We start from the raw sequence: 18,804 nt of genomic DNA on the forward strand, positions 1-18,804 counted from the left end.
GGGCGGGGGCGGGGGCGGAGCTTAGACAGGGACACAAAGAACGCAGGAGAGGGCTACCAAGACTGGCTCCTTTTCACACCAGGAGGACCGGGATTAGGCACGGATCCACCTGCAGCCGTGAATGTCCCACTCTGAGGTTGCCTTTGTCGGAGGATCAAAGGGTGTCTCGGAGCTGCCAGCAGCCCCAGCCCCAGCTAACTGCTCCTTTCTGCTCTGCTGCGGGCCAGCCCTCTGAAACTGGCTGCTCCAGAATGTCGAGTTGGGAGTCTGTCTCCTCCCCCTCCTCCCTCCTCTCTGCTCCCCTGGGGCTGCAGTAGAGCGCCCCACCCTCGAAGGGGAAGTCTGTGCTGCGAGGTGCAACAGGACACCTGAGTCCTGCGTCACTGTATGCCCTTGGGCAAGTTATTTCTTCTCTTTGGTTCCTTCCTCTTTCGGAATTGGAGCAGCTCCGGGAGCTCTAAAGATGCGATGCGATGCGATGGTGATTACTACAGAATTGCAATGTCCTGCGTGCGTGCATGCGTGCGCGCGCGCGCGTGTGTATGTGACTTGCTGTTTAATAGGGTGCTAAGACAGCAGGGGGGCTGGCCTTCCCGTCCCCCACCCCCACACGTGTGGCTCTCATTACTGTCAGGAGGCCTTAAGTCGGGCCCCATGGAGATGAGAACAGACCCCTTCATTAGGCACCGTTCCCAGAGCCAGAGAGGGACCAGCCTGGGCCTGGCTGCCCTGGCGTCGCGGGGAGCCCAGCCTGCAGGGCTGGAGGGGGGATGAGAGGGGGAGGCTGAGGGCCGGGGCATCTGAAGGACTCAGCAGGTTTACACTTCGCTGACCCGATGGATGAATGGGGCCCTGTCCACCCACATGGGGGCCTGGAATCTTCAATTATGGCAATTACATCAACAGGTCGGAAGGGCAGCACTTTCCACTGAAGAGGTTCAGGGCTTAAAAGAAAAATCCTAAAGCCACTGTTTTTTTTTTTTTTCCCCTTTCTTTCTTTTAAGGGGATTGGGTTGATGGAAGAAGACCCCCATCTGCAGTCTAATTGGGCTGTGGGTAGGAAACAAAGATGTGGCACGTTTTGCGGGTAAAATCTGGCTGGCACGTGTGTTCATCCGCTTCTGGACTTCTGGCTCTTCTCTCAAGTCCACTTTGTGTTGCAGTTCCCGGTGCACGTGTGGCTCCCCTGTCGTCTAACTGAGGGAGGGATGTGGCGCCTCCATCCTTGAAGCTTCCCGGCATGCAGTGCAGTGGGCGCCACTCAAGGCAGCACTGAACTGGCCTCCGAGGGTTGGGAGGGTTGGATTAGACCTTGGAGAAGTCATGCAGTCTCTCCGACCCTTGGTTTCCCTAGCTGTATAATGGGCATAATGCTTTCTAACCTTTCTCCTTCCTTAGCTTTTAAAGAAGACTCTAGTTCCTGCTCTGTACTCAAGCTTATTAGTGGGTTTTTTGTTTCGTTTTTTCTCTCAGCCACCATGCTGCTGGGTGGGTGAGACTCAAGTGAGGCTCCCGCGCAGCGGCCCGGGCATCAGCTGGGAGCTTGTTAGAAATGCAGAGTCTCGGGCTGCACACCAGACAGACTGAATCTGCATTCGAGCAACCTCCCCAGGAAATTCGTGTGCACATGACGGTTTGAGAAGCTCGGCTCTAGACGGAAGCTCGCATACCACACACATTAGTTGAGGGAGAGTGAACGAGACTGAGCCTTGTGGCCTTGCTCTCATCTATAAAATGGGGATAATGATACCTGTTCTTTCCCATAGCGGGGATGCTGGGAGATCACACAGTGTACAGTTGACCCTGGAACAACACAGGTTTGAACTGTGTGGGTCCACTTATATGTGGATTTTTTCCCATAAATATGGTAACGTCCTGTGAATGTATTTTGTCTTCCTTATGATTTTCTTAATAACATTGTCTTCCTTTAGTTTATTTATTGTAAGAATACAGTATATAACACATGTAACACACGGAATATGTGTAGATCGACTGTGTCATCGGTAAGGCTTCCGGTCAGTAGAAGACTATTAGTAGTGAAGATTTGGGGGAGTCAAAAATTATACTCAGACTTTCATCTTCGAGGGGAGGCAGTGCCCCTAACCCCTGCATTGTTCAAAGATCCACTGTACTTTGTAATTATCAAGGTATTTTATCTTGTCACTCACTGGTCCATTCAATAAGCGTTTGCCGAGCGGCTACTATAAGCAGGCTTGGGGTTCATACAATATCATTCCTGTTTAGGAACAATCTGCAGTCTTCTAAAAGTCTGATTTTTAAAGGAACTGAACTAAGTACAACAAAATGTGGTAAGTGCTATCAAATGGTAAGGGTGGGCGATAATTCTGATGGCAGTTCAGGGCTGGGTAGGTTAGGAGAGGCTTCACGGAGGGGTGACATTGAGCTTGTGAAGGCATGAGCCAGGTGAAGGAAGAGAAGGACCTTCTAGATGGAGGCTTTGAGGCATGAAAGAGGGTGGGGGACTTGGGGTGACCTTTATTCCTGAGGTCTACTGAGAGCGACCAGAGTGAGAGTGTATTTGCAGGTGGCCCCATGATTTGATTGGTAAGTATGGACCGGAGATGTCCTGCTGCCTGTTTAGTTTCTTTGGGGCCCGTCATCTGGTTCATTTTAGCTTCCAGTCCTGTGTTGGGGTTATCAGCACAGAAGTTATCATCCTGCCTACACTGTTAAAAGTGCCAACGAGGAAGACATCATTTTTTGGTCTGTTTGTTTATTGGTTTTTCTTTCTATTCCTCATCTGTGCTGATAGGCGAGGTTTATTGCCAACACCAGTGTTACACTTCTTAAGATTTTAACATAACACCGAGTAGTGGGGGATTCGTGAAGGAGCGGAAGGAGGTTTCCAGACATGTCATTTATTTTTACGGCCCAGTTGGAAAGGCAAGTTGGCACCTAGGCTGAGAATTGAGATGTCAGCATGTTTAGGAAAGGGCCGGAGCCCTCCTTCGGCTCCAGTAAGCTGTGTCACTGCCCTGCTCCAATGCGACCACCCCGCTGTGTCCATGGCAACAGTGGTCCCAGGCTCAGGGTGCTGTGGCTCTCAGCCAGCCCGCAGGGGACAGAGGAGAGATAGCAGAAACTCTGAGACATGTGGGAGAGGTGGCTCTCGTCCAAAGCAGCCAGCAATGCCTCTGGGCTCTGCCTGGTCCCGGTGGGTGAGAGCAGAGGGGAGAGTGGGTGACACCGTATGGGTGTGGGCAGAAGGAGGCACAGCACAGAGCAGGCGTGCGGGGTGAACTGAGTTCTCCTGAGGGTCAGGAGATTTGCAGCTTGACATGAGGCTTGAGCTCTCTTGGCTCGTCCAGGCCACGGTGTGCGTGCCTATGCTGGGCCCGAATGCAACGGCACGATGGAGGGGGATGGACCCCAGCGTGGGGGGCTCTGGGAGTGCCTCAGTATGGCAGGAAAGTGGCTGGATGCTTGCTGGGGCTCCTTTTTGCCCAGTTCAAAGCTAAAGGCAAGGACTTTGGCTTGCTTGTCTGGGATAGCGCCCTTGGGTGCTGAGTTAATATGTAACCAAACTTGCAGAAAGGTTTATCTGTTGGTCTCTGGCAAGGACATTTGGGCAAACGGCTTTCTGCACCACTGCCCTCGGCATTAGTGTTTATTCTCTTTGGGCAAAGGAAAGAGATAGAACCTTCCCATCTCACTGGTCCCTTTTAGTTCTCTGTTGACATATGGGTGGTGAACTTTTTAAGAAAACGACCCCAGGGGCTTAATGCTCTGGGTGGAGCTTCGCTATAAATTTGGGAAGCAGCACAGTGCAGAGAAATGTGCAGCCAGGTAGGACTGGATTCAAATGTGGACTCTTCCATTTAAGAATTGTGAGACTTTGGAAAATACTTTACTGCTACATGCCTCAGTTTCCCCAGTAGTACCGCAGGCGTGAACTGCTCTTCTTGCTGGATTGGGGGGGGACTGAAGGACACAGTGCAATGGCAGCTGCCGTGCTGGGAATCTGGATGTGACCCAGCCCCCACTGGTCTAGAGAAGGAGAGTCGGCAGGCTTTCAGTTCATGAAAGCCATTTCAGTGGAGGCCAGCAAAGGAACCCAGTGTCAGCCCTGCATCAGCCAGAAAAGGAAACTGCAGCCAGGAACGCCCCACCCTGCGGGGCCCCTGTGACCACCACACCTGTCCTCAGACCCACACAAACACCACAGAAGAGGGAGCCCCACCGCCCTCAGGCTTCCTGATCTCGCTCTCGACACCCACTCTCGCTCCACCTGACCTGGCATCGGCTCCCCCAGCTCCAGTTACCTTCCCTTTTTGGATCTGACCCTTGCCAGCTCCTTGCTGTCGCTTCCCACCGGCTCAAAAGGGACTCTGATCGAGCATGCAGGGCACGACTCCTTTCCCTCTGGTGCACACATCTCCCTCTTCAGCGGGGCCAGGAGCTCTGTGCCACGAAGCAGCCTCCCCCTTCCCCTGGGTGCTCTGTTGGTTTCCGGGGTGCCATTTCCTCCTACCCTATCTCTTTCATGTTGTATTTTTTATAGCTGTGGGGAGCAGTCTTTGAGGATTTTGGGGGGTGAACATGCCATAGGCCCGCTTCAAGAGTGGGAATCAGCGGGAGGAAAAAGGACGTCCTTAAAGTGACGTGAAGAAGCTCTCGGTCTCCCCTGCGGAGGGCAGAGGGGAAATCCTGAGCAAGCTCCTGATATCAAGGACCGAATCTGCCTGCTCTAGCTGCCGTGGAGATAAAACGTTTATCTCTCTGCCCTTGAGCCTCGGTTTCTTGTTTTCTAAGATGACTGGCAATAATGGTTCCAATTTAGGCCACGCCATCAGGTTGCTATGAGGACCCCAGCAGATACTGGATGTGAAAGTACTTGGTAAGCTCTGCAGCCCCAGGCCTCGACAGCGGCTGCCCACGTCGGTTCTCAGCCCCATTCTGGGTGGAGGTCTGTGTATCCTCAGCCGGGACATTCCTGCTTGTGCTGAGCAGCCCCCTGCAAAGGCCCCTGAGTTTCCAGGACTGGAAGACAGATGAATTCCACGTGATCCCTTTCCTCAGGCTTTTCTCCCAGATGGAGTGTGCCTTGTGGGTGGTGAGGAGGCTTGAGGAATTCGCAAGGGTGACTTTGCGGGAAGTCTCCAGATGGGATCCCCGTGGCAAACACGCCTGAGCGGAGGACCCCAGCTCCCATCGCCCCCCCCCCCCGTTAGAGGGGGCAGAGCGTGGCAGATGTGTGGGGGATGTGGGGGGCTGCATGTGTGACATGGCGTCCCCACGGAGGCAGGGGGAAAAAGTCATAAAGGGCACATAGTTATTCTGATTTCATACACAAAGAACCTGAGGATAAGAAGGGTCTAGCTCCTCCTCCATAATTGCATGGCTCAGAGAGGGAGAGGTGGCATTAGAACTTGGGACAGTCTGACTGCAAAGCCTTCACTGTTCCTTTACATCACCTGTCATGTGTGTAGTAATGGTCATCTCACAGCGTCAGTGAAAGAAGGATGGGAACAGTGCTGCGTAGTGGTGGAGGAGGGAGGGAGCACTTCCAGTGGGAGAAATCCGGGAAACCTTCATTGAGGAGGTGGCTTTTGCCTCCAGGTTTTGAGGAAGAGGCCAGATTTGGACATTCAGACGTTTATTCTTTCCTTTGGTTGTTCATTCCGCGCGCCGTGTGGGTGGCCTCCCACACGTGGTGAATCTTCATAAAATCCAGTTAGTTCACGGCCTCGGCTTAGTTCACACTCTCCCGGCACAGAAGTCTCAGAGCGATGGGGACGGGAGAGGAAGTCGCTGTGGACTGGGTTCGACGCAGGAGCTTTTCCTGGAACAGGCCCCGGGGAGAGGTCTGATGCAGTGGGTCAATTAAGAACTGGATTTTATTGCAGATTTATTGCAGCCTTCCTTCCTCCCTCCCTCCCTCCCTCGCGTCCTGAGTGCCTGCTCTCTGCCTAGGGCAGTGCCGAGTGCCTGGGAAGGGGAGGTGGGGGCCCACTCGGACACAGTTTTGGCCCCCCGGGAGTCTCAGTGTTTAACGATGGGAGGAATAAGGTTGCAGGGCCCCAGGGTCCCGGTGTTTGCCTAGAAACTCAAGAAGCCCCCAGCGTGGAGCAGGGTGACCCCATTGAGGGGTGTGGGTAACTAGAGTAAAGAAAAATAAGCTGGCCATACAGATGGGGGTGGGGAGGGATGTTGGGGCGAGGGCGGGGGAGGGGGAAGAAGTTGCAGGGCAGTGGAGGGGAAGGCCCGGGCCTGCCGCGGAGAGGGCTGAATGAGTCAGGAGCTGGGCAGCTGGCTCAGCCAGAGGCCGCCCCACCGCACCTGGCCTTGCCCACAGCTGTGCCCCAGCGAGCGGCCCACGCCAGCAGCCAGCTTTCATCAGGGCGGCTAGAGCAGAACTTGGCTGCTTCGCTGATTTTCTTCTGCCTCTCGCCGCCCACTCGGAGAAAACTTGTAGAAACTCTGCCTGTATCAGAGGTGATCGGGGAAACCAAGGGTGAGAGATGCGGCAGGACATCCTTGCCCGCACTTCCTTCCCAGGGTCGTGGGCTGCGAGCAAAGGACCTGAGGTTGCTACGTGAACGTGTGCCCTCCAGCTGCCTGCCGGTCGTCCCCCTCTAGGGCTCTGCCCCATCATACCATCAAGGCATCTCAGCCCTGGAAGGATCTGAGGGTAGCGAGGCTGGTGGTTGCTAAGCTGACAGAGGGTCACCTGGGAAGCTTCTAAAAGTACACATCGCCAGGCTCTGAGCCCAGACGTGTGACTCAGTAGTCAGGGCCTGGCCCTTGTCCGGGTGTTGATTCTGTAGGTCCCACGCTCAGAGGGGGTGGTCCCCCGGGGCCAGTGAGGCCCGGGCAGCACTTTCCTTGCTCACGCTTGGCAACTGGCCTTGTCTTGTGAATTTATCGTTCTCATTAAGGGAATGGCTCTCAAACCCCGCCGAGAGGACCAACAGTATTGTGCTCCTGAATGCAGGGCTGACCAGCCAGGAGAGGGGTTCTGGGCTGGCTCTGTTCCATTTTAGCAAGGGGAAGGAGCCCTTCCCTGGGGGGCGGGGGGCATTGTCTGTGCCGGCCACAGTTGCCTTGACATGCTTCCCCTAAGCTGTGGGGAGAGCTGGTCAGCCGGAAACGTCCTCACCAGGGCTCGGCCTACCCAAGAGGAGGAGGGTCTGTGGAGAAGCGCTGCTGACGAACCCCGCCAGCCATCCCCCATCCCACCCCCCAGGCCTGGCTGAAGAGCAGGCTGTCTTCTGGAGAAACTGAGGCCTTGGGCGTTTCTCCGGGAAAACACTTTAATTTTCATTTCTAAATCCCAAGAAGTGCTCAGTAAAAGGATGGTAGTGATTTTACTTCGCATGCAGCCTGTCCCGCGCTCCTTGCTCCTCCAGCTGCCCTGGGAGGAGGGAGGACAGGGACCGTCTTCCCATGCTGAGCTCAGAAAGGGAGCGGCTTCTGAAGGCCCTGGTGCCTGTTAGGTACTGTCACGTTGTTGAGAAAAAAGTGAGAGAGAGGGAGAGAGAGAGAGGGAGAAGAAACAACGGACAAAGCAAATGCGGTAACATGTTAACAGTAGTGAATCAGCTGGATAAAAAATATAGAGATGTTTTTATATTAATTTTATTTTTACACTTTTAAATTTTAAATTTCTTTTCTTTTTTAAAGAGATTTTATTTATTTATTCGAGAAAGAGAGAGAGAGAGAGAGATAGCAGGAGCAGAGGGGAAAGGGAGAAGCAGGCTCCCCTGCTTATAGGGAGCCCCAGGACATGGGACTGGATCCCATGGCCCTGGGATCACGACCTGAGTCAAAGGCAGACGCTTAACCGACTGAGCCATCCAGGACCCCCAGAAGATTTTTTTAATTTGAAGATAAAATTATTTTATTGGCTCAGTCGGTTAAGCGTCTGCCTTCGGCTGAGGTCATGATCTTGGGGTCCTGGGATGGAGCCCCACATTGGGCTCCCTGCTCAGCGGGGAGTCTGCTTCTCCCTCTCCCTCTGTGCTCTCCCTCAAATAAATAAATAAAATCATTTTTCAAATAAAAAAACTTCTTTAAAAAGGGGACGTGGTTTATTCAAGGAGATAGCGAGTTGGTAGTGGGGACCCTTTCCATGTAAGGCTCCCTTGTCACACCTTACTATCTCTGGATTGATTTATTTCTTAGACTCGGCTGAAATGCCAATTCTCAGGTGAGCCTTCCCTGGCCTCCCAGACTAGATCATGGACCCCGATCTCATGTACTTTTCCTTCCACTTATCACAACAGTTAAGAGTGAATTATTTTGAATTTAAGGCCTGTTTCTGTGGCAGGACTGCAAGTTTCTTGAGGGCAGGATCTCATTTGCCTTATCCCCACTGTAACCTAAGGGTCTAACGTGGTGATGGGCATGTAGGAGATGCCCCACTCGTGTTTGTGAAAGGCATGAATGAACGAGTGAGCGAGTGCAAGAGCGTGGCCCCAGATGTGCACAGGAGGACACACACACGTGCAACCATGCTTGTGCTCCTCTCTCTTCGTTCCTTTGCTCTGTATCCTATGCCGGCTGCAGATGCCAGGATTTACAGGGCAGCTGGCACGGTGGCATCATGCCTCTGGAAATGACATCTGGGAATGAATGACATCCTTTGGGAAGAGAGGATGACGCTCCTTCCCAGCCAGCGCCTCCCTCCCCTCCCCACCTCAAACCCAGAGGCTCTTCCGGTGGGGGGGGAGAGATGATGCTCTCGTAGCAGGTGGTGGAGGGATCCCAGAGACAGCAGGCTCCGAGAGGGGGGCAGGGAAGCAGAGTGGAAACCGCTGCCTTTCCGGAAACAAAAGAGCCCTTTAGAGTCACTGGATATCATGTCTTCCTGCCCTGGGCCTCTGCCAAGCCTCCCTCTTCCTATTGTGGACCGGCAGCAACAACAGGGACCCACATTTGCTCCTGCCCCTGCACTGCCGCGGGGCCCGGGGACTGGGGACCAGGACGAGTGCTGTGCTGGGCAGACCTCCTGTGCCCAAAGGGCGCCCATTAACTGACGGGCTCTGATTTTCGTTTTTGAACGAGTGATACATCCCCATGTTTCAACATTCCGAAGAGTAAGATACACAGGCAGTGCATGCCGCCCCGCTGCCCCCTCTGCCCTCCATCCAAACAGTATGAAGGTTTTAGTTCTTAGGAATCTTTCCAGAGACGGCTTATGTGCATACAAGCAAATACGCGCATCCCCTGCAGGAGTTTCTATTTTTTTTTTAAAGATTTTATTTATTTATTCGACAGGATAGAGACAGCCAGCGAGAGAGAGGGAACACAAGCAGGGGGAGTGGGAGAGGAAGAAGCAGGCTCCTAGCGGAGGAGCCTGATGTGGGGCTCGAACCCATAACGCCGGGATCATGCCCTGAGCCGAAGGCATGCGCTTAACCGCTGTGCCACCCAGGCGCCCCGACCCTTGCAGGAGTTTCTATTCCCTGTTTCTATTTTGCCCTTTGCCCTTACTGATAGATCCTTATTCTTTCTCGGTTACGTACATAGTATCCCACGGTGTCAGTGCACTGGGGAAAGTGCGTGGCCAACTTCCCCTGCCAAGCTGTGTGCACGAATCCCACACTTTTCTTCCTGGATTGTATTGAAAGTGGAGGAGTGGGATGGAGAGTTACAGATGAGAGGGACCTTGCTCCTTGTGCTGCCCAGGGTCGAACCCCTGGCCGCGGGTGGCTCTTGGGCATTTGAAGTATGGCCAGCCAGCCTGGGGTGTACTGTAAATGTCAAATGTTCCCTGGATTTGGAAGATTTAATTTTTAAGATGTCAAATATCTTATCAATTAACGCATGTTTATGTTTATTACAAGCTGAAATTATGATTTTTGAATATATTGGTTAAATAAAATTATCATTAAAATAAATGGCACTTTAAAAAAAACCTTTTAACAATGTGGCTACTAGCAAATATAAATGATATATGTGGCTCGCATTCCTCTGTGGCCAGCATGTTTCTAATGGGCGAGGCTTCCCTGGAGACTTGGAGCCCAGGGAGGGAGCTGGGGCGGGAAGGAGCTAAGTAGATCAGAAGGGGAGAAAGCAAAGAAATCGAAGCCGATTGCTGGCAGCAACCTGTGGAAAGCTCCTGGGCTGGGAGTCAGGAGACTGGGTTCTCTCCTGTCTCAGTGTGACTCTCTGGGGGATCCCAGAACCATCCTCCTCCCTTCTCAGTCTCTGTTTCCTTCTGTGTGCAAGATGAGGGCTAGGATTTGAGAATGTTGCCTTTCCTCTGTCCGTAGAGCTAGGACAGTGCCCAGCACAGAGTGGGTGCTTGCTGAATGAATGAATGAATGAATGAACGGGAATAGGAAGTGAAATGGAAAATGTGAGTTTTCCTTTCTAGGTTAAGTATTAGACTCATCAAAGAATCAGGACCTGGAGGCCCCTAGAGATTGTAGGGTGCCCCGGACTGTGAAGCCAAGACTCAGAATTCCAGGAATGACTTGCCTGAGGTCCCTCTGGGGTGTTAATGGCAGAACCAGGACCACAACCAAAGAACCTTCCCCAAAAAAGGCTGTTATGAATTAGTATCTGCTCTTGGGAATGTCTGCTGCAAATGCAGCTTGGCCCTGGCACCCCTCCTCCTTCCCCTCTACCCATTTTCAGGGTGTGGGATAACCCGTCCTAGCGCTGTGAGGCAGAAGGCCTGAGGAAGTGTGGGGTCAAGCGGAGCCCACTCAGAACCAAGGGCTCAGCATTTCCCAGTGCCCTTGGGCCAGGAGGGCCTTGCTCCAGCGTGAATCCCCAGGCGGAGGCCCTGCCACCTCCCTGGCCCCCTGGCCCTGGGCCGCTGGGCCTGGAGTAGCTGGAGTCCAGCCTCCAGGCGGGGGGGAGCCAGCAGGCTGCTATCAACCCCGGGAGAGAGCAGCCTCTTAAATCATTCCCGCTTGGGTGGGAGGGGTCGGAGAGGGGATTTTCAGAGATTATATTGAAAGAATTACAATGGTGAGGGAAAGGAGCCGAGTTCCCACAGAGTGTCCGGTCACTCCTGTGGGGGGCTGTGGGAGCCGGGCCCGGCTGCTGCTTTCTCCCTGGGCAGCAGCACACACAGTTTTTAATAATTAAGTAACTTTAATTGTCCTGGGAAAGCCGAGCTCGCCTTGGGGCACGCTGCACAAACTCATAATTAATGTTACCAAGAGAGATTAGCAAAGGAGAACTGAGAAATGATTCACTTTTTTAAAAAGCGCCTCACTGTTAAGCCTTATTATCCTAAGTTTAGAACCTCATTTATCTGCTTTGAGGAAAAAAAAAAAGACCCGAGACCCAGAAACTAATGCATGTGAAATTAAAACTCCATGTCTTTGTAATCTCATTTAAAATCATCAGATGGGAAAATGTTGCCGTTTATTGATTGCATTCTGGTGACTGAGAGAAAATTTAAGACAGAGGAATATAGTTAATAAGTAATAAGGCACTAATACAAACTCAAGCTTTTTACTGCTGTCCGTGTTGCTTAGAAATCATTGCATTTGAGGATTTTTTGCAGCAGTTTTTTCTCCCTGGCTGTGTATGGGAGACATCCCAAATTCTGCGTAATCTTCACTGATGAGTCATATGCGGTGATACTGGTGGGGTGCCTGGCCTATCGGCGTTTGGTACATATTTGATGAACTAAGGAATGAGTGAGCACATTCATGCAAGGTGGGAGGACTCCAAAAAGGAGAGCTCTGTCCTTGCACAGACATGCCTAGGCCATATGAAGGGCAAGCCGAGCCCATATCCGGGGAAGGAGTCTGTGGTGCTGCCGAGGGGAGAACAGACAGAGAAAGAGGGGGAAATAAGGTAGCGATGATACAGCTGGGGGAGGGGAGCAGGGGGAGAGAAGCCGTGAAAATAAGGAGTGGGTAGAAGCATTGAAGGCAGAGGGTGCAGCCAAGCACAGAAATCAGGCCTCTGGTGGCCCTTGTGCATAATTAGTAGCCATAAATAGGACCTGATCGGTGGCCCTAAACGAGCGAGCGCGCTTCCGTATGGGCTGCTCACGTCTCCACAGCACTGCCCTGCTTTCTTCTTCCATTCAGACCACAAATATTTGTATCCTAAACGATGGGTGTCTCACTCTTCCCAAGCACCATTTTACATGGATGTAGATGGAAACCCCTGGAACGTCGGTGGGAGACCTTGGCTCTACACCTAGATATAGGATTCTCTTCTCCTCCCTGAGCCTCAGTTTCCCCATCCACAAGATGGGAACCATATTTGGGCTCTCCTGAGGCTTTACCGATGGTGTGGATGGCAGCTCCTTGGGGGTAGGACGATGATACTAGCAGTTCCTGCAGCCCCGTTTGCAGGTAACCATGGGGGAGTTTCCGTGATGCGTGCTCCTTTCCTTCTGGCTCTCCGCAGCTCTCCCAGGGGTCTGTTCTCACCACAGCCCCACCAGATCTGGTCCCTGCTCCCTCATCCTGGAGTGCGAGCTTGGAGGGGGATTAGCTGCTTGCAGCCCCCTGTGAAGGCACTTTTCCAGAGAGCTTGGCTGTCCCCTGAACATCACTTAATCCCGGGAGAGGCTGGTGGGTAAATAGGAGGGGTGGCTAATTCCGTTCAAGGTGGGACTCCTCTCAAGGTCTCTACCTGGGACCAGACAACTTACAAAGAATGAAAGCTTTTAAGACCTGAAGGAATGAAGCCTTTCTCTTCCTGGGGCTGTCCCTTTGTGACCTCAGGCAAATTGCGTCTGAGCCTTTGTTGCTTGAGCGGAAAGGGTGGAAGGGGCATCAAGGAGGCGCCCGCAGAGCTTTTCCTGAGCCGTAGAAACTGAGGCACTGAGCACTGAGGTGCCAGAGGCTGGGAAAAGCATTCAGACCTGTAGGTGGAGAGGTGGGGTCCGGGGGAAACAGGGCTTGCCATAGTCCCTCAACCTGTTCTATACATTAGAGATTAGGAAGTGCTTTCCCATCCACGAGCACGTTTGATCTGCACGAAAATTCCAGGAAGGAGATACTGCTATTCCCATTTTGCGGAGGAAGAAACTGAGGTTTCTGAGATTTTACTTGACCAAGGAAGGACTTGAACCCAGGTTCTCAGACTCTTTCTGCCCAGTGAGAGGCTGCCCATCATAATCCTCGTACTTGCTTCTGGCTCTTAAGTGCTGTGATCTCTGTTCCTTGTTTTTTCCAAAATGTGATGCCATATATTTAATTATAACCTTGGAGCTCAGACAAAAAAATTTTTTATTCACTCATCTTCTAATCATCAATCTATTGTTTATTCAGCTCATACGCTTATGTGTCCTGAGAAACTACTCCGCGTTGAAGCTAATCAGGATTGCTGACTCCCCGTCTCGCGCTGAGTATGATTTCTAGATTTTAATTAAATTACACAGGCCAACGTGCAACAATCCAAGTTATAAGAGAAAAAGAGCAAAAAGTAGGCCCCTCCCCTCTTGTTCTCGATCCTCTGCCCCTCGGGGCTTCTCCCAGACACAACCAGTGCTGCCAGCTTCTTACGCACCCCGCAGAGATGGTTTATGCAAAGGCAAGCACACACACACACACACACACACACACACGCGCGCGTGCGCTCACGCGCGTTTCCCTTCTTCCAAAATGGCGGCATACCCTGTGTACGGTTTCTGCGTCTTGTTCTCTTGCTTGTAAAACTGTATCAGGGAGATAGCTCCGTATCAGAACAGAGAGAGTCGGGGCAATCTTTCTAAGTGGCTGACTGGCATTTCATTTTACATTTTATTTAACCTACAATTTCATTTTTTTAAACAGCTTGCCTACTGATGGACACTGGGTGGTTTTCATTATTTCGCCATTCACGTGCTTCTGTAACCTCCAAGCCTCAACATGATGTCAGAGTCGTTTGGTGCAGTGGAGATCTGGGGACCCAGCATTGAGACGTGGGAGTTCTACCCAGTCCATAGTAATTAGCTATTTGACTTGAGGCAAGGGCCACTGCCTCCTTGGGCCTCGGTTTCACCATCTGTCAAGGGGGCGCTGGGCTCTGGCTGGTGTCTGGTGTCCTTCCCGGCCTGTCTCTGAACCCTTGAGTCCCCCAGAAGCAGCAGAGCGGCCCACCGAGGGTCAGCCCGGGATGTGGCTGCGGGTCGGGTCGGCGGGCTTGGTGACCCGTGAACGTCTCTGGAGCTGATCTCAGTGATGCCGTATTGAACTCAGTCAGGCAAGTCTGGCCTTGCTCTCCCCTGGATCCAGGGTGATTCAGGGCCGGTAGCGTGGCTTCCCCACCAGCAAATGAGCTGCAAGACACCTTTCTTGGCAATGTGCTTAACCAGGGCTCCGGGAATGTCTGATTACTCATCTGTTTTGCAATGGCAGCAAACTCCCAGGGAGAAGGGGAGGCAGGTAGCGTGGCTTCCTTCCTGAATTAATGACTTGAGCGTTCGGAATGACTAACCAGTTCAGCACCAAGCAGAACTGGGTGGTCGAGTTGGGGTTGGGTGTTGAGTGGGCTTTAGCCTCTCCGGGTTTCCGCTTGAATGCCGGTGGGTCTCCATGCTTTCCTTTTAGGGGGGCAGAACTGGGGTCAGATATCCTACCCAGAGCCAGTCTCTACTGTGTCCTAGAGTCTGTCTAGCTGGGCTGTGGTCCCTGTAAGCCTATTGCAAAGTTCTCTAACCTCCACTTCCATCCTGCGGAGGGAAAGCCAAGTGCTTATGGAGAAATCCAAGCACGAAATGCAAGGCAGGATGGATGAAAAAACAAATTGTGAAATTCATCTATTACTGGGAGGAGGCACGAGGAGGTAGGAGTCTTCTTTTTGCTACACTTCTGGGACGAGAGTCACAGATAGATGGCTCCCTGGCTTCTTTCCTTCCTTCTCTTCTCTGAAGCAGCTAACTGCAGATTCTAGGATTCCTGGGGATGGAGGGAGTCTTTCTCCTTTAAAGCAAGGTGTCCAGCTTCAGAGCCCGCCCTACCTTGCTCCCCTCCCTTTCTTTCTTCAAGTGTCACCTTTCAGGCCCCAGGGGCCCAGCCCTCTGCTTTCCAGCAGTGATTAGGCAACCGCCCTGTGTGGTGGCCCCGGGGCCATGCCTGGACTGTTGCTGTGGTGCAGCCTATGTCCCTATGGGGCCTCCTGCCCTGGCCTCACCTGGCTTCGTCCCCAGAGTCCTGCCCCGAGCTCCTTGGCTCTGGGCACCGTGTCCTGTGATGAATCCCCTCCCCTTCTCCTCAGCCAGCTTGAGCTCTCCTCATCAGCTCCCTGACTCCTTGGAGAAGAGGGATCCTTTCTTGCTGGCTTCTCTTCTTTGGCTTCATTTTGAAACTGCTTTCCTGATGGGCACACAAGATGTGCCACCTTGGCCTGTGCCGTTTGGAACTCAGGCCACAGGAGATCTCTGTGTATCCTGTGTGTGTCAGGCAACCTGCCTCCAACATCATGGGCTAGGCCCCGTCTTTGTACTGCGACACTTGCCCTGGCCCTTCCATGGTCAACTGGGGGGTTCCTCTAAGTTTTCCTTTCTTCCCAACTTATTTCCTTTCCAGGGCTTCTTGGGCCAACATGAGGTTGGCTTCAACACTTGAGGTTGAAAGGCGTCAACGTTTGACCAGTGCTGTACCCAACATAGATGCTCGATCGTTGAATGAATGGAATGGGGGGGTGATTCTTATCTTGGGCAATGTCACATGTCCCTCACTTTCAAAACCTTAAAATTGCCTTTTGCTACATCTGCCTGGGCCAACCGCTCAGTCCTCAGTCACCTTCTTGGGCACAACTCCGCCTCCCTTGGGGTAATGGCAGCCAAGTCCCTCATGTCAGACGGGGCCTGTTGCTAATGAGTTCACCACTTTCCCCACCTAACTGAGAGGAATTGGCTTTTGTGGAAATCACCGTTAGTTACAATCTTTAATAATTTAGGATGAGGCCCCCTACTTGGCCATTTTTGAGAAATCCCCCCACAAACTGACTTCATATGCTCAGAGGAGCCAGAGAGAACCTCCCCGAGAGGGAGGCACATCCCGGAGAAGTGCTCTCTGGCCCTCCTCCTCTGCTCAGTAGCTCTGGGCTCTGGGCCTTGATTTCTGCCTCTCCCCCACAGTAGTCCTGGGGCCCTGCCCTGCCCTGGGCCTACGGGACAGGCCCTGCTCCTCAGGGAAGGGGTCGTGTCTAAGGGTGAAGCACACCAGCGTGGATCTCCTGAGACTAGGGAGGAAGCCTAATGCATTGCCTCCTTGAAGATTAACAAGCTATTTGACCAAAGTGATTTTTTCCCTTTTCTGTTCTCTACCTCATTCCCTTTCTTTCGGGTGCTTTTCACACCAAGTCACTGAAATCACAGGCTATGGGAGGTATTTTTCTCTTTAGAAATCCTTTTTCAGGCAACTATGTCAAGAATGTTTTCATACTTTGGATTGGATGGGGAGGGAGGAAAAAAAAAAGCTTAATCCCCCCAGATGGGTATTTCTCTGAAAACAGACATGCAAATGTTGGGCTTGTCAAACCCTAAAATGTTTTCTTTATTCTGGAGAATTATGGCAGACTGCCCGCTGAGCCTGGGAGATCCGACAGGGGAAGGAGGGAGCCCTGGTATGAAGCAAACAGAGTGTGGGAAAGGGCAGACAGCGGGGGCAGAGGCACGCGCCGGCTCTGCGAGCGCAGGGACACAACCACTTGGCACCCAGCACATCGGACTGTTCCTTCCGCCCCCTCAGGTTCTGTTGGCTTGAAGCTCACCTTGCAGGATCTGGAGATGCGGATGCAGGGAAAAGCCAGACGCACGCTCGCAAACATCCCCATGGTCAAGCTGCCTGTGGGAGGCCAGCCTGTGTCACCTGGGTGCTCCCACCAGGAGCTGATGCACACGCCTGCCAACCTGAGTGTAGCACAGAGACTTCGAGAGAAATTGTCATGCATGAGGTGGCCACCGGAGCGTTCTCTTGAGGAATCTCTAGAATCTTTTCCACCCAGAGACCTAGGGATGAGACAGGAGGAAGACGTAGCAAATGCTTCCTCTAGGCTACTGAATCATTGCAAAGCCCTTCACTGAGGCCATGCTACTCCTAGGTGCTGTGTTCACAGCTCTGTGGGAGAGAGAGACGAGCAAACATGCATGTTAGCGCAACGCAGACTGGGCCGAATGCACAAAGAGAGGTGCAAACCTTCCCCGCCCCACACGCCCCCAAATATGGGTAAGCCATTTACAGCAGGTGAGAAAATGGCTTGAAGATATTTTATTGCATCTGGAGTTCTAGAGAAGAACCATTCTAATTTCTTTAGGCTTTGGGTTCTCATTCCCGGGCCCTTTGCCCAATGAAAGAATGGAAATAGGGCAGGAGGTCCACCTACTCTGCACGGTTGGGGTGCTTGGATTGGGCACAAGTCTCCCCAAGGCTACAGGAAGAACCATGGAATGGGCTGCTATCTGACCCATCTCTCTGGGTTGTTTTGAGAATCCCATGAAGTAACGGTTGTGATTATAGTTTGTATATTATAAATCAGTAAATAACTAAAGAGTAGTGTTACTTCCTTGAGAATTACTGCCTTGAAAGCCCTAATGATGTCTTCAATTTATTGAGCAACTTTGATGTTCCCAGCATTGTCTAGGGCATTGGTCCTGCTGTATAGATGGGGATCTGGAGGCTTGGAAAGGCCACCGAGCAGTCTTTCCTAGGTCCCGCAGCTAGCTAGTTAGCGAATTGGGATCAGAACTCAGTCCGTCTGCCTGTGAAGTTCAGGCTCTTTCCATGAAAGGCCACCTTGGGGACCCTGGGTCATCTGTCTCCTGACTCTATTGGGTTCAGTTGTCCTCGGCAAAGTAGGCTGCTGTGCCAGCAAGATGTGGGGGTCGTAGGGACAGCTTCGGGGACAGGCTCTAAGGACCATGCGGGTCAACCCCAATTAACTGCATATAAATGCCCTGAGCTTTTCTTTTCAGGAAGACATGAACAGTAGCTGCGGTGGGTGGAAATGGTCCCTCGGAGATGTTCACAGCCTGATCTCTGGAACCTGTGAATATGTTATGTTCTATGTCAAAGGGAAATTAAATTTGCAGGTGGGATTAAAGTTATTAATCAACTGACCTTGAGAAGGGGAAACGGTCATGGCTTTTGGGGGGGCAGTGTAATCACAGGGGTCCTTTTAATGGGGAACAGGGAGCCAAGGGAGTCTGTGTCCGAATGACGTGATGTGAGAAAAACTTGCCCGGTCGCTGCTGGCTTCGAGGCTGGAGGAAGGGATGCAGGCACCCTCTAGAAGACAGAAAAAGCAAGAAAACAAATTCTCTCCTGGAGCTTCCAGCACAGCCTTGATTTCAGCTCAGTGAGACCCACTTCAGATTTCTGAGCTGCAGGTGCTGTCAGACAATATGTTTGTGTTACTTTTAGGCACTAAGTTTGTGAAGGCTGGTTACAGCCCCGTAGGAAACGTATTCAGCACCTGAGAGAGGAGAAGGCCTCAGGTGGGTTGAGCCTGTGCCTCACACTTGGCGACAGGCGTGGCGGAAGCAGACGCAACTCTGCAGGCTTTCCAGAGAGCCCTCTTCCTCCGGCTCTGGGGCGGCCTGCAGGTGCCCAGCGCTTCGAGCCACAAACCGTGGAGGTGCTCTGGCTGCACTTCACCTCGGGCCACCTCAAGAGAACCTCCCACTCCCTGTTCTGGGACTGTCTGCCATGTAATATGGACACTCACCAGTGTGGCACCTGGAGCTGCACGGGACCGCCCTTGACCAGCAGTGGACAGGAACCTAGAGATAAGTGCTTCCCGTTTCAGTGCTCAGGTGGGCAGTCGGGAGATGCTTTTTTTTGCAAAGCTTTTAGGAGTTCCCAAGGGGTGGAGCACCCAGGTGAAAAGCTGCCTCAGGAACGTGTCCTTGTGTCCTCGCTCTCCTCTTTGTGT

General features: G+C 52.4%; 1 protein-coding gene across 30 annotated transcripts in view; it reads left to right on the top strand.

The window, feature by feature from the left end:
• LOC103676002 overlaps window positions 1-18,804 on the top strand; it is a 184,400-nt gene that overhangs the window by 25,441 nt on the left and 140,155 nt on the right. Inside the window, exon 6 of one of the 30 annotated variants that reach the window (XM_040621430.1) lies at window positions 16,623-17,341. The exons of 28 other annotated variants lie outside the window; for them this stretch is intronic. In XM_040621430.1, coding sequence (XP_040477364.1) covers window positions 16,623-16,851 — 229 coding nt within the window. In that variant the 3' untranslated portion in view covers window positions 16,852-17,341. Of the gene's footprint in view, window positions 1-1,473; window positions 1,626-16,622; window positions 17,342-18,804 lie in introns of those variants that run through there. One more of the 30 variants, XM_040621442.1, reaches the window with a different exon arrangement.

Source organism: Ursus maritimus, unplaced genomic scaffold (genome assembly GCF_017311325.1).
Source record: "Ursus maritimus isolate PB19 unplaced genomic scaffold, ASM1731132v1 scaffold_4, whole genome shotgun sequence".
Classification (NCBI taxonomy): Eukaryota; Metazoa; Chordata; class Mammalia; order Carnivora; family Ursidae; genus Ursus; species Ursus maritimus.